General features: G+C 37.0%; 1 protein-coding gene across 2 annotated transcripts; it reads left to right on the forward strand.

The window, feature by feature from the left end:
- The first annotated feature begins 6,791 nt into the window (after positions 1 to 6,791).
- On the forward strand, positions 6,792 to 16,549 carry LOC146138078 (CUGBP Elav-like family member 3). 2 transcript variants are annotated; one of them, XM_083394761.1, is made up of 16 exons: positions 6,792 to 6,981; positions 7,526 to 7,646; positions 7,725 to 7,808; positions 7,940 to 8,092; positions 9,645 to 9,727; positions 11,358 to 11,406; positions 11,475 to 11,580; positions 11,834 to 11,936; positions 12,055 to 12,198; positions 12,379 to 12,478; positions 12,658 to 12,888; positions 13,148 to 13,207; positions 13,415 to 13,549; positions 14,023 to 14,166; positions 14,340 to 14,483; positions 15,583 to 16,549. In XM_083394761.1, exons 2-15 carry the CDS (start codon positions 7,529 to 7,531, stop codon positions 14,465 to 14,467), a joined length of 1,638 nt encoding a protein of 545 aa, XP_083250887.1. In that variant the 5' UTR covers positions 6,792 to 6,981; positions 7,526 to 7,528; the 3' UTR covers positions 14,468 to 14,483; positions 15,583 to 16,549. The 2 variants fall into 2 exon arrangements, with proteins under 2 accessions (XP_083250887.1, XP_083250888.1); XM_083394762.1 differs by having other exon boundaries at positions 11,478 to 11,580.
- Positions 16,550 to 24,260: the final 7,711 nt, after the last annotated feature.

A 24,260-nucleotide genomic window follows, 5' to 3' on the forward strand; every position in this document is an offset into this window, starting at 1 on the left:
ATTTACTGGGTAAAATTATAAACATCGCATTAGCTTGGTACAGCTATAAACTTTTTCTGCATTTCCACCCGATCCGTTAGAAATCAGTGCATTTCTAAGCAAAAAGGTCTGCGACAATCAGGGCATCCAATGGCAGAAAAGTCTAGACTTTTAGACCTTGAGGTCCTGGCAATGCACTGATTTGGACCTTTAGGTAAACTCCCGGCGTAGATAAATTAAAAATATTCATTAAAAGTTCAGAAAAGATAACAAAAAGTATGAGCAAAACAGTATAGACTTTCTTGTCTCAGTCAAAATCAGTCACTATAGGTTCTAGTTTATAACAGAAAAATATATTTCGCCAATCACGGCATCATCAGTCTCTAAAAAACGAATACAAAATAATGTTAACACGTAAACCAGGTGGTAGAATTTAAAAATAATAGGAAAATAATCATAAAACCTAGAGCAACAAACTACGCGACCAGGTTAAAAATATAACAAATATAGAAGATAAAAGTTATAGGTATAGGGCTATAGAAAACCGGACCATCCTGTTACCCAAGTCTAGGGAAAAACAACAACCAGCTGTGTTGGTAAAGCGAAAAGAAAATAAAAAAGGAAAAAAGGGGTGGCAAGAGGTGACAACAAAGACGATAAGGCAAACGGTAGAGGCCCATTGCAACTAAAATAAAAGGTAAAACAAAAAAGTATGAGATAGGATTAATAACACTTGACCCACCTAAACCCTAACGCTAACCCGAATCCAAACCAAACAATGTGCGTTATTTTAATAATTCTTTAAATGCTGGGGAAAAAAGCCCAAACTCGGATGGGCATAAGATGGTTTCTCGTCCATTGTATTTAAGATTATTACGTCACAAATTGAGGTATTGGGGCCTGAAGCGTTATATATTTGGGTTAGGGCGCTGGATAGCGTTTGGGTTTGGTTGGGTCAAGTATTGTTAAACTTAATCTTCTTATGCACATTTGTTAATGCAAATTAGTAAAGTCGGACTTTTTGATCCTTTGAATGCACTGATTGTCGTAGACCTTTTTGCTTAGAACTGCACTGCTTTCTGACGCATGGGGTGGCATTTCTAATATCCAAAACTGTACAAGATAAAAAAAATCTATAGTCTGCATCGCTTGGCAACGTTTCGTTGTGCATGATTAGTCTGCGCATTCGCTGTTCGCCTGTATCCTGTTCTTATACGGTCCGCTTAAAGCGTCTAATTTCTAACACATGTTCTAACACAGACGCTTCAAAGCCCCGAATTATCCTAATACGAACGCTACAAGCGTTGAAAACAAATCGAATCGGGTGCACGAGGAGTCTTTCAAAGGGGGTCACGAAGCATAAAAGGTTAAAGAACCGCTGGACTAGCCTATATAGTTTTTATTAAGCGATTCCAACACAAGCAACGTATTTTTATTACCAATCACCTATTCTCCTTGTTAATAATATAAATTAGTTAAAACGAATAGAATGTGGCTTCCTACTATTTACAAGCAATTTACGTCCAACTTTAGCCACTTATTGTTACCGTTACGCGCACTTTTGCTCAAGCAATTTACGTCCAACTTGAGCCACTTATTGTTACCGTTACGCGCACTTTTGCTTTTTGTAGAGCCCTGGATTAGTCCCGTACTTAACAAACCTTATCTTTCTACAAACATGGACCGGTTTTGTGCGCTAAAGGCCCTACTTTATTTAAGCCCTTAAATTGGCCCCAGTAACAAGACCGAAACTAAAACCGTGGAAATAAAACATGGTTCGGAATAAGACCAAAATAGGACTATAACCTAGTAGTCGGAATGACGTATAAATGGCCTTAACCCGTCGGAATAAGACCTAAAAGGCCAGAATAAAGTCTATCCACCTAACCTGAAACCCCAACCTTAACTTCAAAACTAAATCCCTAATAGCCTAATTTCAACCATAACCAAATTTTCCACCCCACCCAGCCGTTAACAGGGGCAAACAGTCTGGAGCCAAAACAGCTGCGTCCCAACGACGATGTTCAAACTAGGCATCCCAAACGTCGATACCAAGACGACGATGTCAGATCGGTGACCTCCGTACTGTTTTTAACGTTATTTTATTCAATTAGGTCTTTTTTATTATATTGTATAGAATATTCTGTTTAAGATATTGTTACTTTTTAGGTCTTGTTGTGGGATCCCCATTTGTTATTGGTTTTTTTGTATTTTGTAGTACCGGTAAAATGAGTAAAACTCCTATCGCTTGGTGCTTCGAAAGTTCAAAAATCTTTTCGAAATTTGTCACACGATAAAAAGTTTAAAAACAACTGATATAGTACAATTCTAGTTGAATCGAAGTATATGCACTTGCAAACAACAGGAGAAACTTTGGTATTTTACAAATGCTAAAAATGAATACTGAGATTAGCACGACGCATTTCTGTTTGTGCTTGTGAATTTAGCGTGCTCGCCAGATAAATTTTTAAATATTTCACCTCTATACTCTTTTCTTTACTGGGCCGGTCTGGCAAATCAAGTCGACATTTTTACTCCGCTAATCCCCAACGCAGTCGCTCTTGTCCAATATAGCGGTCATGTTCAAATTGCGGATCGTGATCCGGTTCCGGATCTTTTCAACGTTTTGTGCGGATCTTCTAATGTAGTCTAGAAAATATTTCTATTTCTATACAGTGTCTTATGTGAATACCAATTGTCAGTGTTGATGAATTTTGTAAAAAATCAAGCATAGAACGAGACTCCCAAATGCTAATCTTTGTGAGCGTTTGAGGATATCAGTAAGCGACAGAAATTCCCTATTTGATGGTATTGTAAGACCTGAAGTCTAAAACAGGGGTCGGCAACCTACGGCCCGCGGGCCCGATGCGCCCCGCCAATGTAATTCATTCGGTCCGCCGCCTCTCTGACAAACTAGATACGAGGCAATTTTAAATACTTTTTCACTATTTTAACTATACGTAAGTGCGAAAAAAAATGATCTTTCTACGTCCGACTTTTTACGTTTTGATGCTGTCTTTTGAACTAGATCAGCGCTTCGTTGCCGTTAACGCAAAACGTATTAAAAAATATTGGGCATATATTTTTGAACATTTTTTATTTTTGGCAATGTATTAAAAAACTTGCAAAAAATTATAAAAAAATGCCGGTATTTTCTAAAAAAATCGCGCTCGCTTCGCTCGCCACGTGCGCACTCACTTAGAAAGGTTAAAACGCTTTTAAGTGAAAAAGAAGAACCGAGTTCCCCTGATTAAAAGTTGTTCTAAAATTTTAATAACACAATTCTCGGTAAACATTTTGTGCGGCCCACAAAGACCTTTCTGAGTTTGGTGTTGGCCCGCGACTAGAAAAAGGTTGCCGACCCCTGGTTTAAACAAACTCATCATTTTTCTCACTGAAACAATCTTGGTGCTGTAGCACACTCCACTTTTGACTTTTACAGTTATCAATATGTTGTAGGGTACATTTACATAAATAAAGCACCATAAAAATTAAAGCGTGTCCAATATGTTTACTATTCGTATTTGGTGGATAATCATGTTGTCAGGTTTGACTGTGGCGGATCATGGCAGAAATCCTTTGAACACCCCTGCTATATAGTTTCACGCGGCAGCTGGAAAAAGAGACAACTACGATAGCCTACACCAGGGTGGTCCAAACCCAGGCCCGCGGGCCACATGTGGCCCTCGACACCATTGTTCGTGGCCCGCGAAGCACTGTTGAATTATTGCAAAGCGTAAAGTTGAGGGTTTATTCAAAGAAAACTAACCAACGAACAGTAAGCATACTGCAATTGTTTGGTTATGATTACATTTTTCCGGTTATACCATGTAAAAACAGTTCCCTATCGCTCACCAAATTCGGATCCAGGGTGTGGCAAGAACGCTTAATTTTTGGTAGGTGTTGGACCGGTTTGAGAGAAGCCGCAGTGCGTCCTATGTGGAACTTTCTAAAGTGATGTTTTGCGAACTTATAAGTTATATTTGCGTTTAAAAGTAAATGTACGATACAATATATCACGCTACTCGAAAGTATTGTTTTACAGGCTTTCACGGTGACTTTAGGCTAAACGCCCTGACCCTTTCCAATATGCAATTTAAACCAAATCGAAATAATTAATAAAACCTTTTAGCGCAAAACTATAACGTCTTTGTAATTTAGCGATTGTGAAGTATGCAACATCTCTCTTAAAATTTGAGTAAGATACGCACACGGTTTATGGCTTACGCGAATATTTTAACCCTTTTAAATTTTTTTGTTAAATGCGAAAATTTTTCGCGCTTCGCGCGCACCTTTTCCCCATTCTCATAACATTCGATTACAATTGCGCACAACTTTGACGATGCAAGTAAGTTTATTGAGCTTATATGTCTTTCAAAGTTACTTTGCGACGCCATTTTTAAACTTTTTGTGCCCCGGCCAAACGGAAATCGTTGATCCGCTCCTGGCACACATGTAGCCTACTTTATGTGGCCCGCAAAGAATATGCAACAAATATTGTGGCCCGCGATGCAGTCAACCTTGGACCAACCTGGCCTACACAACGAAATGCACGCCTTATACTGGCGAGACCAGTGTTTTACTGCGCTATATGCTGTCTTCTTGAAAGCGGAGTTTTACACTGTTTTTTTTTTTGTATAGCCTAACAATGAATTTATAATCGACCTGACAGAATGGCCTTTGCAATGCTTGGCAGTTTGTTTTAGACGATTTCGGATAGCCTGGTGGTCTAATGTTTCCCTGTTGAAATAAACACATCCAATGCCAAGAAAAACAGCTAAAATGAGGGACGCCTACATGTCCTGTCAGGTTTTCACAAATTGCTTTAATGTAACGAGCTACAGTTTATCTCGACATATTATTAACTTCTGTAGATTCGTAGGTTTACTTTTGTTACTTTATTCGTGATTAGGCACTGCTCTAGGTAAAGTGAAAGCTGCTTCAGCTTTCACTGTATTGTCAGTTGTAAAAAGTAAACCGGAAAAAAAATAATATTGCCGGTCCACCGCACTGGAAACAGAGTTGGATCAATTGTAATGGATGTGCCGGTAATTAATTACAGGTTTTAATGTAGTTGTAATGTAATTGAGGCATTTTCATTCTGTGTATTTCTAATTGTAATTGTAATTTGCTAAAATGTTGTGTGCTACCACAAAGTTGGCATGCGTAACAGTTTTCTGGGATGTTTAGGCTTTTACGAACACATTCTGCTGCTTTACAAGTCTTTTGTCACGTTATGTTGCTCTTGTTTGTCGTTCCACTGCTTTTTAAGTATTGCAATAGTAGGCTATGCATGTTTTATTTAACCATACTCTTTAAACGCGGCAAACATACTACTGATATTTCGCCTACTTGAGTAAAAAAGTACTTGGGCAACCAATCTTTGTTAAATTCGCGACACTCCTTGTCAACTTTCCGTTTCATGATCTATTTTTCCGGATTAAAGCAAGGTTTGAGACTAAAGAAGTTTCAAGCAAGAGACAAAGAAAAATATGGAAAGCCCTTTATGACTAAATAGGATTACCGCTAGCCTCGGGCCACCTTATCCAATAAAACCGGAAACTGTCTGCGGGCCGCTAAATATCTTATCGCAACAGGCCGTATATGTTGCCCGCCCCTACTTTGCACAATTAAAATCAATACATTTTATTCAACATATAGGCCTAGCTACAATCAATTTTTATAAAAAGGATGAACGTGTTCATTTTTAGTTAAAGCTAAACCAGGAAACAAATAGGCATTTTAATAAATTTGATGACAGAAATGGCTCGATCAATGTTACCACAAATCCGGAGATGGATTTAAAGATGCTTATTTGGCACACGGCATAACAACTTTAAAATGTGACGTTGGACACACGCGACGTTGGAATATCAAAACACAAGTAACTTAAATCGAGTTCAAATTAATTCAGGAAATTTATGTCGAGGGTTTACAAATTTTGCGCGTATATAAAAAGTAAAATCTAGTTTAAATGACCAAACATTTTAAGTGAAAAACAACGAAACATATTTAAAAATCGAACCGAATATGCTACTATAAAGCCAAACAAGATTAGCACAAAACGAAAGTTAATGCAGGGTTCGTCTAAATTGGCAACAATAGACTTTTAAGGGAGCATGGCCTGTAATTTAGTGTTAATGATGATTATTATGGGTCATTAAATGTATTTAACAAACTAAGGTAGAGACGATTAAAGACACCATAGCAATTTAAATATACCTTAGTCGTATAATTTTAACTAAACTGTAATGTATTTTTTGTTTATATTATGACAGGCCAGGGTCAGTCATGTTTATTAAAAGATCATGAGCCACCTTAGTGTAGTTAATGTTTTTTTTAATCAATATACAGTTTGACAGGCATTGATACCAAATTAGTAGTCACTTCTTGAGTATTGTAGTTATTACTTTTTTTACCGTTTTGGAAACCGAAACTATCACTTTGAAGCAAAAGTAGAAAATATGCTATTTTTTAATTTAGTGATAAATGTTATGATTTTCTAGTCGTAGGCTTTTTTTTTTTTATAAGACTTCTTTTTTCTAGTCTTGTTCCCATATAGCGCGCAACATGACTTTATTGTTTGTTATACTGACTTAAGTGTGCTGCACGGGTACGAAATGACTGCTTTGTTTTCAACTCCACGCGTCCATAATAATCTGTGGCAACACAAATAATGCTCACAAACAATTGCCATGGCAGGTAATCGCGGGTTACTGCTGTTTAGGTCATTCAATCGCACAGTACTGCGGTATCCAGTCGCGTGCCCTTTTTTTGTTCGTCACAGAGCTAGATAACCAGCTGCAAAACGGAGGGTTCGCTCTTATAAAAGGGAACGTTCCGCAGCAAATGTCCAGAAGTAACATTTTTCGTGAAGGCGCCGTTTGATTGTTGTGTAGCTCTTTATTATTGGATGTTTACAACCATACAAGCAAAATAATCTTACAAGGTTCAAACCACGTTTCAACGTACAACCATTTTTGAAAAGGGACGCGGTAAAAGGTAAGTTGTGCTTGATTTGTATTTGTCAAGTGTAGCATTCGCTTGTATACGCTAAACGTAGATTAAAAGCTTTTGTTTAGGTTTGCTTGTTCTACAATGAACATAGCCCCATGATATGTTTAATGAGTTTCTATTGGTTTTGGGGTACAGGAAAAAAACAGCAAAAAGATTAGATTCTACTTATTCTTATAATAATAATGTTTTTGTTGGCTGTCAATTGTCTTTTATAGTGTACCACAATAAGATATATTTAGTTACACATTTTAACCAAGTTTTCCACAACACTTATTCTTGACATTGGTTTAATCTAAATGTTGGGTGTTGGTGTTGTTTTAATGCATTGAACGCTTGTGGAGTTTCCTGCTGCTGAATGGCCATCCTTTTTGTGTGTAATTTTCTTGATTAAGCACCACTTCCTAAAGCTTTGAAATGCTAAATATTTTGCTCGGCCTTACAGACTTATTACTAATATGGCTACAACAGGGTGTAAAATAACATGTAATATGATTGTAATATGAGGTTTGTTGTTTCATTTTTTGTTTAGAAAATGGCTATGGCCGTACATGGAACACAATTTATTCAGCCAACTGTGTCACCAATTATGAACACTGCTATACCATTTGGAATGCATCACCAACCAATGGATGCTCTAGCAGGCCATCATGGTAGCTTTAAACTACATTTATATTTGGTTCTGGTGAAATAGTAGCTCTGCTGTTGTTTTATGACTGTTTATTTTTTAGCGATACCCCATACTCAACTTTCAACATTTCCTGCTCACTGTGGCATAAATTCTCTTGGTAACATTTCACTTCCAAGGTTTAAAGGTAATATATATATATATATATATATATATATATATTGTTTTAAAGGAATTTTTACCAGTATTATAAAGATTAAAAAAGTTCCAAAATGTGCCTTTTTGTTTTTATTTATATTCACTCTTTGCTTTTTGCAGAGTCAGTGGATAAAGAAGATGATGCTATAAAGTTGTTTATTGGGCAAGTTCCTAAAAATTGGGAGGAAAAGGAACTTAAACAACTGTTTGGTTCTTTCGGCGAAATTTATGAACTTTCAGTTTTAAGAGATAAATATACTGGAATGCACAAAGGTTTGTACCACAATCAAACTTAATATGTGAGCAGTAAACCATGCTGTATTTGATATAAACAGGTTTGGGTAATATTTTTAGTTGGCATTTAGTGAGGTTAATGCAAGTGAATTGCAAACTTAATTGAGGGTGGAAGTTACATGTTGTGTATATTAAGAGTTTGCAAATGGATATATAATTACTATATTTCTAATGCACTTAATTGGCATTAGTCACCATACCATTTGCGTGTAAAACCCTGACCAGTAACACTGCTTAATGGACCTCTCTGTATTCTTTGTGACAATGTACTAATCAATAATGCTCTTTGATTGGTTAAAGATAATTATGCATCGATTTTTTGCGAAATAGACATCTGTTTGCCTGGGTAGCGACCTGCTTTTTAAATCGCAATTTCCGTACACGCTACTGCGATTAACAGCACACAGAATTATTGATTTTTCTCTTGTATGGATCGAATACAAGAGATTACTATACCCACCACACTGGCCTGGAATTGCAAACAACCAAATGTCGGTCTGTTCCACTTTTGCTGCACATCACAATTTAACTTCCTAGTTTAGAGCACACGCCGTTTTGTCGGCGTTGTATTATATTACAACTATTGCTGGCATTTTTGGCGATTGTTAATTGCCACTGCCTTCATTTGTAATGACAAATGCCGGATACAGGCAAACATAAAGCGCGCAACTTTCCACAACAGATTAATGAGGGTGACGCGACCTACACGGGTTTCCATGTACACGAACACCAGATGTAGGACGTGTTTTCGCTGCTGTCGCTCTTGTTTTGTACGTAAATGTGCAGATGGTGACCGGCTTCTCGCATATGTCAGCATCTTCTAATTAGCTTACCGCGCATTTAAAGCCCCCGGGAACCAGAAAATAAAAGGACTTATACTAGTACACTACAGATCCCTTTGTTTAGTGCCACATTGCTTACGGAGTCTTGGATCTTTGTATGGCTTTATCTTTACTCTGTGGTGATGAATCTCATTAATATTTAATATTTACCTTGTTAACACAGACATCGCTGTTCTAGAATAGATTACATGTATATTTATTATTGAAGGACGTTTTATGAAGCCTTGTCAAAAACGCTATTTTTGTGTGACGATTTAATAACCCCACCAACTAGTTATGTTGGACCTCTGAACAACTTTTTCTACTTGACTTGTCGCATTACGTTTAGTAATTAAGTATCTAGGCCAATTACCCTCTCCGTCGCTATTAACGCATTCAATGGCAACCTATAGTGGCAGGACGACCATTTACAGTCTAATGTGATTAGTTCCGCATAAATGCAGTTCAAAAGTATTTTCAAAATGGTATCAAATTGAATTATTCTTGGTTTTATTTAGTATTTAACCTAATCTATGCTGTATTATCTAAATCTGCATGACGCTAAAACCTTCGACAGGGAAAAGTCAGTTTAAACAGCCCAAGGTCATCCCTCTGAAATGTCGGAAAACGTTTGTTGGACGATCGATAACCATCTGTTGACTGAAACTGGCGTACTATTTAACATATTAACTATTTGTTTTGTTTTGCAGGTTGTGCATTTCTCACATTTGTCAAGAAAGCCTCTGCCCTCAACGCCCAAAATGCACTCCATGAAAGAAAGACGCTACCCGGGGTAATTATAATAAAACTAACTAAACAATAACTTTGATTGCAATTTATACTTTACTTTAACCATTTTTGCAATTAGCAAATTTTAACTTTATGCTTGATTCCACACGTCGTAAAAATAATTAAAAACTATTGACATTATACTGGATTTTGGTTGCTCAAGGTCATGTCTTATCTAACCCCGTGCTTCGGTAAGGCCGGCAGTCCGCTAAACGCTTCATTAATTAGTTTGCCGGGCGCCTAAAATTGAATGCCAATTGGTATTTTCCCTAAAGCCCATTTGGCAGAAACAATAAATTTAGGTCGATTTTTTCAAAAAATATTTGTCAAATGTATGTTAGTTGCTGGTGTTTATTTTAACGATTTCTGACGAAAGCCCTTGATCTAGCGTTTCTGATTTTAACTAAAATGGGCTGGTTTTTTATTTTGCAATTCGTATTTTGTGTTTTTCTTTTTTAAGGTAATAGTGCTAAAGCAGTAGCGGTCTGTTTTTAAAGCAGAGTTCTATTTATTTTACCGTGGTGCAATACAACAAACGGCTTGAACAGTTTTGTAGTTAATTCACTAACAGCGGTAAATCTCTCCTTTAAGGTGTAATATATGCCTTATTTTAAATATTTTTGGGAGGTTTCAGCGATTTATGTCACTTTAAAAATACTAAATTAAACCGGAGGATATGTCAGGAGTGTCCATACTCGTTAACTCTTTTAGTGTGTGGCTGAAAGAAAATTGAAGTTATCTGAAATCGTGTCACACCCAATATGAAACATGCGATTATCTTGATTATTTATTACCATTTTTGTGAAAAAAAAAATGTAGTATAGAGATAGATACCATTACAGTACAAAATAGACAATTCGCGACCTGCATATTGTCACATTGTTCTGTTTCATGAGGTTGAGACCCCACAATTTCATGATTTTAAGCTCTTTTCCGCCACCTTACGATTGTTTTTAATAAAGTTATTTGCCGTTGCCTGATGCTAGACAACTATTGGATATTTTCAATTCACGAATAATTCTTAAAATGTGCCTTGCGTGTTGGTGTTTTTGAAGTAGTGTAGCGCAAGTTTGGTTCAGTCATCCAATTTTTTATTTTTGCAAAAAATACTCCTAATGTCTTTGAAATAATAACTACCGATCCCAATTTTTGTACACTACATAATTGATAGGTACCCTCACTTTGGATCGTGCGTTTCTAAAGCAGATGGTGGGCGAGTGCGTTGCAGCTTTAAATAATGAATGAATGGTAGAAGGAGAGAAGCGTTGTTAGAGCAACTTTCAATCTACTTGCTGCCTTCTGAACATTTCGTTAGGCTGCTTTCTGTATTTTCCATTTAATTTTTTTCTCCCTTGTTTTTGATCAACCCTAAGAAATGTCGATCAATATCGTCCGCTCATGAATATTTGAAGACTGGCGGCTTGCAATCGATAAAGGCGGACGCCTCACGCAAACCGGCCCTGTTATATTTACACGGACAATCTAGCAGTGCAGACGTTTGTTTTTCTGATTCTCTTTGGTCGGTTTTAGCTTAAAAAGCAAGTGATAGATCGTATTGCGATTCGTCAGGTTACAAAGGTTTAGAAAATTGTTCAGTATTTTATTTAATATTGTCTTTGATTTACTTGTCCCAGATGAATCATCCTCTTCAGGTCAAGCCAGCGGACACCGTCAACAAAGGCGGTGAGTTTTCATTTTTTTATTCTGAAAGGTTATCTTAAGACGTCTCACATTTATTGTTTGTGTGACAGAAGATCGTAAACTATTTATCGGGATGTTGGGCAAAAGACAAACTGAAGATGATGTTCAAGTACTCTTTGAACCGTTTGGCAATATCGAAGAATGCACTATTCTCCGGTAGGTATACGATTGTTTTGGAAATGTGTCAAATTACTCGATTCTGGTATATAGAGTTAGCTGTTTTTTACCTCACGGTTTTATTAAACTTTGGTTATTGTTTTAATACTCTTTCAAAATTGATTGTACTTAATTTGTTTAAAATTTACGGCGTAACTCTGTTTTTTTATATTTTCTCTTTAGTCGTTGCACTTTATAGTTGTGCCGCCTGATTTATTGCAATATATGTAACAACGTTACTTGCTATCCACAGAACCCCAGAAGGCCAAAGTAAGGGTTGTGCTTTTATAAAGTTGAGCAGCAACCAGGAGGCGAAAGCGGCCATTGAGACTCTGCATGGAAGTCAGACAATGCCTGTGAGCATCTGCATGAAAGTTTTTCGAAATATCAATGTTTTTGATAAATGTATTTTGTTCAGTGGCATTTCATAATTTTTTTGTTGTAATATGACTTAGAAAGACTGTATTTTGACAGGGCGCGTCATCCAGCCTCGTGGTAAAGTTTGCCGACACAGACAAAGAGCGAGCGATCAGACGCATGCAACAGATGGCTCAAACGTACGGCATCGTTAACCCTGTGCCATTGCAAGTGGGAACATACAGTTTGCCATATGCACAAGTAAGCATTATCTTGTGGTTAAATAAAAATAACAATGCAGCTAAATAACAAGCAAGTCACACCAACAAACAGAAATAATTCCGTTTTTAAAATTTGTAAACAAACAACACTAACAGAAAAATGAAAATGCAAAAGTAGAACATATAGAATTAGTTTCTCACAATGACTTTTTATTTGTAGACTGTCATTCCAACAGCAACGGGCTGGAATACTTTAGCTGCCCCTCAACCAGCGATCAATGGCCTCACTCCAGCAGCTGCTGTTTTACCGTCTCAAACAGGTACAGCAGCTAAATTAACGATATTTATTGCTAATCGAATAGTAAGACATGTTGCTTTTCCCGCCTTTTTATTATAGCAACGTTTTGGGGTCGCAAATGTTTCCAGGTTCCTGCGATCTAAATTTTAAATGCGCAACGTATTAGATAATCCTGGTGATTAACCTGATGTTTTTTGGCAGTTCTTCATTCAGGTTTAACAAGCCAACACGCGCCGCAAATCCAGGCTGTCCCAAGCACCCCACAAAGTCCCGTCGCGCAACTTACAGCTGTCAACATGGTTCACCCTACGTCTTCGGCATCCGTCGTGGGGTCGAGTCCCGAGGCGATTTACCACACCCATGCGTACCCAGGTACTCAAGCACAAAGCGCCGTACCTGTCAATATCAATGGGCATGCCACTAACCCCATGTGTAAGTGTTGTGAAACGCTGTTAGTACCTGTAATGCACTGTCGTCTTTGTCAACAGTTCGGGTCACGTCAGCATCTTTGTTTTTAAAGCTTTTGTGTTAAAAAAAATAGTTAAATTGAAATAGAAAAGTACGCCACTGGCGTACAAACCTGTAATTAAAAAACAAGAACGGTTTTGTGTCCATACTTTTGATAATGAAATCTAGTTTAAACCAAGGTAAACATATGATAAGTACTTAAATTTGTATTAATTGTTTTTAGCTCAGACTCCACCAATCGTTGAATTATCACAAGCTTACCAACATTCACAGCCATACACAGGTACGTCTGCGCCAAAACCTCAATATGTCTGATCCAAAAAAACTTTAGATGAGCAAAAAACTTTGATCGACAGTTTTGGCTAGTCTCTTAAAGCCTAAAAAGTGTTTATTTTATTGCACTTTGTTCAGCAAAAAAGAAACAAGAACGAAAATTTCAGCTTTAATGGTGTTCTATTTTATCATAACAACAATTGCTCTTACTTTACAGTTGTGTACGTGCCAGCGACCCCTTCTTATGGAGCACCCCAGTATGCCCCTGCTGTGGCCCCAGCTGCAACACCCGTTCTCCCCGCTAGTCCTTCATCAGCCACAGCTGGAGGACCTCACCAACCACAAAAAGAAGGTAAATAAAGCACACGCTTAAGTTGACAGTGTGAATTTAATGCACCCCCAGTATTTGTCGAGTAAGATAGGAGAATAACATTTGAAACACTTGACAACCTAAACTTACAATTGCCTGTTTTTGCATCCAACTGTAAGATCAGATCAACATTTTTTGTACTTTTTTTGGCAGCAAAACCTGGACTATTTTTTTGAAGTTCGTCCCGGCTGATGTGTTATAAAGTTCATAATTGCTTTTAAACTAAAAAAGTATTCCAGATTTTGTTCCAACGCTTTTTGGCATGTACTGTATACGCTATACAGAAATTAATCCTAATTAGGTTTAAATGCTTTTAGTTATAAATTATTATCGAAAATGACATTCAGTATTTAGCCACTGTAAGTTTGGTAACATCATTCAATTCTATACTTGGCTGCCCAGTTGCACTTATATCTTATGGTCACCGAAGGTTTATAAAGTCTTTGTTACAACAGGCCCCGAGGGCTGCAACTTGTTTATATATCACCTACCGCAAGATTTTACCGATCCGGACTTGCGCAACGTTTTCCAGCCTTTTGGAAACGTGATTTCAGCCAAAGTTTTCATCGACCGGGCAACAAATCAAAGCAAATGTTTCGGTATGTTAGATCCACACATGTACTTATTATCTGAATTACATGGCAAACGAGCAACAATTAAGCTTAGTACATTTAGGAAAGGCTTGGCGATCATGCATGTTTACAATTCTTTTTACACTCTTTTACTGTAGGTTTGAGAATTTTTGCATACTTACTTGAATTTTTATTTTCAGGATTTGTTAGTTTTGACAACGCGATAAGCTCACAAGCCGCCATTCAAACCATGAATGGTTTCCAAATTGGAATGAAACGTCTTAAAGTTCAGTTGAAACGACCAAAAGAACAAAGCCGACCTTACTAAATAAAATAACGAAAACGTAAGTTGTGTTTAACTTTTAATAAATATTTTTTAATAAGGGAGATATGCTGAATAAATTTGACTCTTTTTCATTTAAATTTTATAAAATTTACGAGCTTTTCGAAGCTTGCAACTAAGAACCCTTTTCTTCATGTAAGATCCAAAAGTATGTGCATTTCACAACCGAGGTTTCCAAAAAATATTTTAACAGTCTAAGATACTTTGTATATTTCAATAGAACAGGGTCGAATAATTATTTTATTGTAATTTTGGTGTCAGAGCGGACAATTCCGTGACAGTTACCACATGCTCGTGCCACGTCGGGTGTTACTAGTAACTAGAAAACGGACAAACCCAAGGTTAAAAAGTTGTGTTATGTTGTAGTGTTTCTTGTTTCGAACATCGTTGTACGCTGTCAAAAAAGTGTTAAAATTACCGGGGTACAATTATATGTGTGTGTTTTTATGTCCAAATAATTCTACGCAAACTGTCGTGCAACGGTGATTTGTTACGTGCGATCAAAACCGATTTTCTGTGTAAACAGCTATACTAATTTTTGTATCATGTTCGACGGATTCCTTTACTTCAACAAAGGTTTTAACCAATTTGAAGCTCTAAAGTGTTAGTCGAGAAATCTTCTTGCTATTGGGAAAATTGGAAAATCTTTTGTTTTTCTTAAAGGAAAATGGAATTATAATCCTACTTATCGAAGCCCTTGCAATTGCATGCTGGGAGAATTTTAATTTGAAATACATTGTGCGTTTATTGCGAATTGTCGTTTGTTTTTACTTGTTACCTGTCGTTCGTTACAATCCACATTCATCTTTATAATTGGAATATAGAGTATTGCATTTCCTACGGCCAATTTGCAAGCGTTTTAGTTAACTTGAGCAGGTAATATTACTCAAAAGACAAGAACGTTACTTATAATGTTGTGGCTGCTGTTTGACTTTATGAACTGTTGCATTTTTATGTGATATCATACAGCACCTTATACCGGCCTGCATAGAGTTACTTTTATTTAATTCTTTAATATTTTTTTCTATCCATAGATACCTAAATCTATGGTACTCCGGATGTTGCGTTTCAAAAGTTAATTTTACCATATATCGTTGCAGGTATGCAGAGTTGTCATTTTGGTTTGTTGTACATAAACTTAAAACAATCATGTTCGGACCAAAGTGGATGAAATTGACTCCTGGACTGTCCGTTTTGCCAATGGTTGCTCCACATTTGTAATTTGTTGAATTGCGTATGCTTTGTGATCTATTCCAATTCTTGATCGAAAAATGTTGCATAGTTCACACAGTATTTATACTGATAAAATTCCCTAACGTTGGTTTACCACAAAGCTCTTCAGTGGTTTGAATCTTTTAGCTTACCTTTTTTAACATGCAGTCAAATTGTAAATACTACACTCAATTTTATTGTCATTTCGAATTTCAGTGATTTTTAATCGGCGTAAATATTTTTCGATATATTATTTTTGCTTGTGTTGACTGTGATAAAATGAAAGCGCGATACCCTTAACTATTAATTAGTGTTAATTAAATGTGTCATTGTTTTTAAAAGGCGTACTCAGTCTCTACCTTGGTACTATAAAATATTTACCGAAGACTTCCTATTTTCTTCAATCTGTTTTCGCACGAGATAGTATGAGTTTTATGTCGCGTAGTATGAACGGTACACAACATTTTTTATCCGATGATATTCCTTTGCGAGTTCTTCAAAATAATTCCAATTTACACATTCCCATTTCCGTATGTTTTGCGCACTGTGTATTTTCACTATTTTCGATGATTTTTCGATTTTTACTTTTGCTTTCTAATTCCAGTTAAGTAAGATTGTGGCTCGTGCAGTAGAACCGATGCGGTGCTCCCAATTTTCCTACTTTATTTATTTCTTTGTGTGATATAATTGCAAGACGCTGCCGATATTTACCGCTTCTTCTTACCTTTCGCTTGTTGCAGACTGCTATAAAGTTGTTAATTGCTACTTCTTCCCTGTGTTACGCACATCACAGTTGGGTGCTCGTTCATCCATCGTGCTTGTAAATATTATTCACATAGAAGGAAACCGTGGATTTTTTATGTATAGGCAGCTTGGTTATTATTTTCTTAAAATCGGTAACGGCACATGCCCTAAAACTGAAACAACTTCACTACATTTGTTTTTTACAGTAATTACTTGGCACCAGGTTCGACCTTATATTTAAAGCGAATAATGCAATTTCCACACTGTACAACAAGATCCTGTATTAAACTTGAATGGACATAAAAAGGTGCCTCAAAACTAGTGGTTCTCAAACTATTTTAGTTGCGGCATGCTATGAACATTCGCGGCACACATTTTTTTCGCGTTTAACGAAACAACAATATTGTGACTTAGCAACATCGCCCTTCATGCTATAAGTAATTAATGCACTACAAGCATGCAATTTTCGCATGCTACTTGCAGGTCTACTGTAATGCTATTGTGATCAAATAGATTATTTTCCAAAACTGAAAAAAGTTTCCATGACCCTTGAGAATATCTCGAGGTACATTGCTGTGCCTCGCCACACAGTTTTTTAATCACTGCTCAAAACACAAATTTAGGACAGTTGAATTCACAAAGCCAGCAAATATCGTAAAACATTTAAGTCAAATAGGCCGGTGTTTCTGAAACTTTTTTAGTTTCGTTCAACCCTATCACAAAATTCTACATTCCATTCACCCATAATTAAAACATACTATACAAAGGCACGTAAGGTTCGCATTTCTGTAAGCAAAGTGGAAAAATATATATTTGAGACTTTGCCTCGTGGTTCCATGAATATGACCCTGATGTGTTGCGATATTTGTGTAGGACCTACTGTACAAGATTTAGTTTATTTAGAAAGGTACAAATCTACAAAAGTTACAAACGTAGTGATCGGTTCTATTTTATCAACCAGGTTAACAAAATATTTAGAAGTTGAAATCACAAGCTTGGCATAACACCAAGCAACAACTCAAAATACCAGTTAAAAGAATTTACCTTAATAGACTAGTAATAAGGATGTTTCGAAGCTTAACTTTTATTATTGTGATTGAATTTTTTTTGTGACACTATCATTAGACAATTTCAGATTCAGTGGTTAACGTGTTATTGTTGTTTTGCTCAACTAAGCTGAAAAAATCTAATCATATGCATGAGACAAATGGTTTAGCATGTCGCAATTGGAATACGTTAAATGTTCGTGGTGCTTGTTGTAAAGTTTGTGTATAGGCCAGTGTTTCCCTACGTGGGCGGGGTACCACCGGCGCTAGAGAGTTACAAGGGGTGTTGTGAGTATTTTCTTATATTTGAGGGCGTTAAATGCAAATGAGGGGGTGTTCATCAAAGTTTATCGTATCACACATTATACTAATTGAAACACGGTACAGGCTACAATCTTTGTTGTTATATAGCACATTTCAGCCTACAAATCTCTTATTATAAATATCAAAGTTGGGTTGCCGGTCGGTCTCTGACATATGGTCTTAAAGAAACAGACAGAGTAGCGTCGCGTACAATGCTCTCTCTTAAGCAAGCAGTCGGGCGATAGGGTAAAATAGAAAGAAACTCATGTGCCCAGACAGATAACAATTAGTGTCTCTTATAAGAGAAAATCGTGCATCTCAAGCGAGTCTCATCGCAAACCGGTCACGGGGAAGCAATAAGGGATTTTTTTACGTAAGACTACGTACCGTATCTAAACAATTGCTTGTAGGCTACAACTTGAAGTTTTACGTTTGTTAGTAATTCCGGATCGATAATGTCACGAGTTTTTACCATTACAGAAACAACTCAGAACATTGCACTTTGATTGCATGTTAAATTTTCACAATATTGTTTTAAACCATCGACTGCAAACTTTCATACCACGCCAGTCAATTAGATGCAGTTTCCACACAGGCCGCATCCCTATAAGGCAGACCTGGGCAACATACGGCCCGCGGGCAATTTGATCCGGCCCTGCGCTTATTTTCCTTAAATCAGCTAAGCGAAAACAAGGGTGAGTTTCTACAATTGGTTGTATCGTAAACACTTTTTCCAGGGACGGATCCATATGCACTGTGGCACTCTTTCTAACGAAAGTTTTACAAACTTAGCCTAATATTTATATATTTTTTGCGTTTTTGGTCGAAATTATTCCGTCTTTAAAATAAGAACGAAATACCGACCGTTTTCCAATATACCGATTTACATTTTGTCAACCTAATTTAGTTAATGTCATGTTATGTGTTTCTCCCGATTTATATCGTCTTTGCAATATGGCCGTTGTACTGCAGGTAACACATCGGTAACCTAAAGCCTTAAAAAGCATATATTAATCTTAACTTTTGGGTCAACACAAATTGATAAATGCCAATATATCAATCAATGTACATTTTTTATCTGTGCTCAATGCGTCACGTTCCCCTGTAAATCTAAATTAAAGTGCATTTTAAAACAAATAGTCGCAATTTTGTCGACGGCGTCTTTTGGCCTTCTTTAATGCAACTTAAATTGCATATTTGAACTGCGGTAGAGGTTGAGCAGTAGTTACAGAAAGGCTTGTTTAAACGAATAATATTGTGTGGGTGTTTCTTAAACTGTTATTGAGCAATTGGAGAGAAAATACATTGAGGATTAAATGTCCAGACACAAAAAATCTGTATTTCGTTGGTAGGCCAAAAACCAAAAAAGATTAAATCATAAAACCACAGGTCCGGGGTCACAAGTCAACGAACTTGGTACCACCCTGGAACTGCATGCGCACCGTTTCGACGTTCATCCGATCAGCTGCGTCACATTTCACATTGAAAAACCAAATAATTAAACCCAATAAACGCATTGTTTCGCGCTTCGCGCGATTATACTCTATTTCAGTTCTATATTTTTACACGATATCATTAGAAAACCACTAGTATATGTTTACGAATAATTGTTCTATGGCGTCACGTTATGACTTAACTTTCTGACAGCATCTTAAAAATAATTACTGGCTGCCGTGGAGTATTTAATATTACGTTTGCTAAACATTAATGTAGTTTTACTACTTTTGGTCAGTTTTTGCCATTGGAATGTTTTTTAAGTATTGTGTTAACATTCAGTCAGTTGCTGTTCGAAACGGTTTGCTAGCGGCAGTTAATAAAATGGCAAAATGCTAAACAAAAAATATCAAACTCCCCCCCCAACTTTTCGACTGGCTACGCCACTGTGCGGTGCCGAATGTGCATCGCCATGTAGAGCACCTTTAAGGGCGATATACGGTGGAGGCCGTATGCGTTACCGTCTCTTTATTAAACCTGCCCGACAATAACGTAATATCAAGTAGTGATGAAAAAATTGTTTTAATTTATTTAACCCCGCAAATTTCAGGTTTTGCGCTATAATTTACATAGCCGGTACAACTTGACTAGTCCTGTATCAGTTAGAATTAAACTAGTATATAAATACTCTGTTTAACATGGGCAACGCCGGGTATTTCATTATGTATTATTATAAAATATAGGAGGTTCCCAACCTTTTTTGCTGCTCGTACCCCTTTGTCAGGTCAGAGCATTCTTCGTACCCAATTATTTTTTTTGTCACTTCTTAGTGCAGTGGTTCTCAACCTTTTATCGCCCGTGGCCCCCTTCTAAAGGCTTTTAATTCTCGTGGTCCCCCTCAGTTATAAAAAAAAATAACTAAAATTTGTGGCGGCATAATTCTTTCTTCGGGGAAGCTTTTTATCACGGCGATTTTTAAGTTTTGAGGGTATTAATGAAGCATTTGACATCATCACCGAGCAGTGCAGACACTGCGCACAGTTATGGCCGTCTTGTCTAACTTTTGTGGGGCCAAAAGAGACGTGTATAACTCTCGCACCATTTGCGAATTTTCGACATTTGATAAAACAAAACTTTGTTTCAGCTTTGTGTAAAATCGTATTTTCAATAGTAAACCTCTGAAAGTATGTGCAATTCAACTATTCTTCGTTCTATTAAGCTTGCTCTGTTAAGCTTTGCTTTAACACAACTAATTTTACAGCAAAACATATCAATGGAACAACAACAAATCTTTCTCTACGAGCCAAAATGGTAGTATCGTTAGACGTTTTGTGAAAAAAATGTTCAACTTGCTTGTATTAGTTTTGCTAACATTCTAAGGTGCGGTTTACAAACTAATTAAAATGCTAGTTAAACGTTCCAAAGAAAAACTGAGTAATCTAGAAAAACACAAATGTTGGTTGTAAGTGACGTAACACAATTTGGCAATTAGGCAACAGACAAAGAGTTGCCAGCTTGAGGTCGACTGTTGCAAGACTTCTCAGAAAGAAGAATGTTTAACACTACAAGTTTAAGTTTAACTAAAAAAATGGAAAATAGTGACACGGTTTTGCAATACCAAGACATTGCTACAGACTTATGCTCGTGGCCCCCCAATGACAGCTCCGTGGCCCCCAGGGGGGGCGAGGACCACGGTTGAGAAACCCTGTCTTAGTGGGATATTTGTTGCGACTTCATTGATAAAATTCGCTCAAACGATAGTCGATTTTACTCAAGGAAAATTAAGATATCATAATTATTTGAGTTTTTTTGTATTCTAGATTCTAGACCCCTGTCTATATTTGTTTCGTAAATTGTTCGGTCAATACCTCAGGAGGCACAACCGATTTCTGTGCCCCCAAATACTGTATTTTACACTCTAGTTTCAGAGGTGAATAGTGAACAGTTTGTAGCAGATTTACAGCAGCAGTATATTGAATGCCTTTATCCGTGCATTTTGTTCCTAGCTTTGTGATTGGTTGTTGATTGCTGACAGCAAGTAAATTTATATTCATTTCTCATTCTCTTGAATACGGACAGTGCAGTTAAAATAGCGCATTGTTATGAGACAATGAGGTTTCTTACTAAATAATAACAAATGTTGGTAGATAATTGATTTTTTTTTCAATGCAAAGACCGTAATGGCATTATGTAATTTACAATTCCAAAACAAAACTGTAGGCTACTGTTAAATCTGTTCGAAAAGCTGCTCTGTGGCCCAAGGATCTTCGTACCCCTTGATGTTCAATCTCCCCCCGGTTGGGAACTCCTGGCCTACTGTTTAAACTTGTATTTTGGGGTACCGGTACCTAACCGGTAATCGTCCAAAAGCTTTAATTTTTTCCTTGAACATACTTTGTTAGCAACTTAATTTCCCCCTTGAACATATTGTTTTTTTGTTAACAAGAGCCACACAACTAATCGGCCACGACTTAGGCAAGCTGTACTATACAGTTAGGCAAGCTGTACTATACAACTAGACCAGGGGTGTCCAACAAGCGGCACGCGTGCCAAACCCCAAAAAATACTTAAATTGTTATTTGACCAATTGCCGAAAAAGCTCAATTTGTTATTCAGCCAATTGTCAGAAAATACTAAGTTTGTTATACAGCCAATTGCCATTGTTTGTTCACAATATACCTTTGTTTGTTCACAATATTAAACAATCGCGGCAATCACGACAACCAACAATTACTTTCGATATAGTAGGTTACTATGAGTAACATTATACTGCGTGGAGGCTAGCATTCACATAATATTATATAACTTGGTGTGAAGAAACAAAAGTCAGCTCACCGAGAGACACTTTAATGTAGTGATGCGCATTTCTACTAGACAGTTTTTTTTTTCAAGTTTAAATAAACGTTCTTATTTTTGGTAAAAAAAAGCGCTTTTATTAAAAAAGAACTGGTTCGGTTACGAAACTTTGGCACGGAAAGAAGTTATAAGATAAAAATTGGCACGCCGGCATGTTTGAGTTGGACACCCCTGAACTAGACATTAAAAGCTGAATGTGGCTCACGAGTTGTCTTAGGCTTAGAATCTATCCCTGTATTATGTATTTTATCAGATTGATTACTAATGTTGTTGCGTGATTATGGCAATATCGCTTAATGAACGCGTACAAATGTTGACTGCAGTTCATTTCTATCCACGAGGAAAGTCTTCGGGTTACAAGCGAAATTTGGTATTATTGTTCAAAAAACGAAAGAGCCGACACTAAAATAGAAAATCGAAATATCCGGCGTTGTCCAGGTGAATAGAGTATTTACAAGTTTCATTCTAGCTGGTAAAGGACTCCTGGCGCAGCGATGTAAGTGAATTACATTACAACTGCAATAAGAGTGGTAATTTGCAAAACCTAACTAAATTTTGAGAGGGTAAACAAAATATAAAATCCATAACGCCATTCATTAATATTGTTTATTACGTTGTAACATTTCCGTGTTAATTTGCAATCCTCATGTTATAGATAGCCAATGATCATAAAATATTGTCGCAATTAACGTGTACCCAAAAAGTAATGTTACCAATAGCAGCCAGCGTAATATTTTTGTCGGAGGGCTAAATAAGGCAAAAAAATGTTTAAAATGCCAATAACTTTCGGTAAATTTAAATTTCAAAACACGTGTTGTGTTTTTTTAGCATTGGCGATAATCGGAAGCAGGTAAGCTATTGTAAAATCTTTGCCCCTGATCGCATGCGACCCGCACCACTTTTTAATGCGGAAAAAATAACGAATTGGTTTTCGTAGGTGGGGGAGGGGGAGCGCAAGGCATTGGAAAATTAAGGGCTGAAAAAAAGAAACACTGGTCTATAGCATACAGGTGGTTTTCAGCACATGCTTTCATTTTTCGTTATTATTCTTTAAATATAGACAACCATAAAGCAAAAAAGCTATAAATTATAATGCCGAAGAGGAAAACTCTGTTTACTGATGAGCTACGCCAGAAGTATCCTTGTTTCAGAAAGGGACGTATTAATTTCGAAGCTGAATGCATTACTTGTGGATATGGTACGATTTTCTCAAACGTAACAATTCCACTTTCGTTTTACTTGCAGACAAAAAAACGACCTCTTTTTGGGTGTTGAAAATATGGTAGCCCTCCTTAAACAGGGGGGCAAACATGAGGAATAAAATATACAAAACTTATGTTGAATTAGACGATGACGGCAAGAAATAATGCGAATTTCCTTTTTGTGGCATCACTTATCCTTTTGAATTGTTTTGATAATTTAAACGAAAAAAAGTATATCTGGCGCTGTGCGCGAGTAGACTGGTTTTAGGACCCATTTGCGCACGAATTCGCTTAAGAACATTACAAGCATGTTACAATGGTAATACTACTGAAGCATGTGTTCCGCGAAGCGCCACTTACAAACAGGGAAGACCCGCGTGCGCCAGTGCGACGTATACAGTGTGACGTCGAAGCTCCTTTTGTACAGTCCCGACGTCTCACATTTAGTTAAAACGAACTGAATGAGGCTGTATTAACTACTTTCCACACCCTAAGCCAACGTATAACGTCGGCATCATACCCCTAACTTGATCCGCTTTTTACCTCCATGCGCGCTTTTGCTTTTCATAAAACCAAGGCCTACTTAGAAGTCCTGTAAATACTGAGGAAACCCTAATCTTTGTAACAATAAATATCAATCGGGGCAATAGATAAAGGGATTGGGATGAAATAACGTGAGCCATGACTAAAAAATAGTTGAAACGAAATATTCGTGTTAGCAAACCTTAACATTAAACAAGTGAAACAAAAATTTAAACAGATAAAAACTTCACGCCCCAAGTTTAGGAATCCCTGCTCTAGTCTTTCAGCCTACTCTTGATAGTTAACTACATGTACATGTGTTTCTGACAGATTTCATGTTTGTTAGCAATTCGTCAACGATTCATTTATTGGAGCAGACAAGAGTGTTTAAAACAGTGGTTTTCAACTGTTTCTAAAAAAATTACGCGGCGGTCCCCTGCCAACGTTTTAGATCCGCGG

The sequence above is a fragment of the Ascidiella aspersa genome, chromosome 7 (genome assembly GCF_963924565.1).
Source record: "Ascidiella aspersa chromosome 7, kaAscAspe10.2, whole genome shotgun sequence".
Classification (NCBI taxonomy): Eukaryota; Metazoa; Chordata; class Ascidiacea; order Phlebobranchia; family Ascidiidae; genus Ascidiella; species Ascidiella aspersa.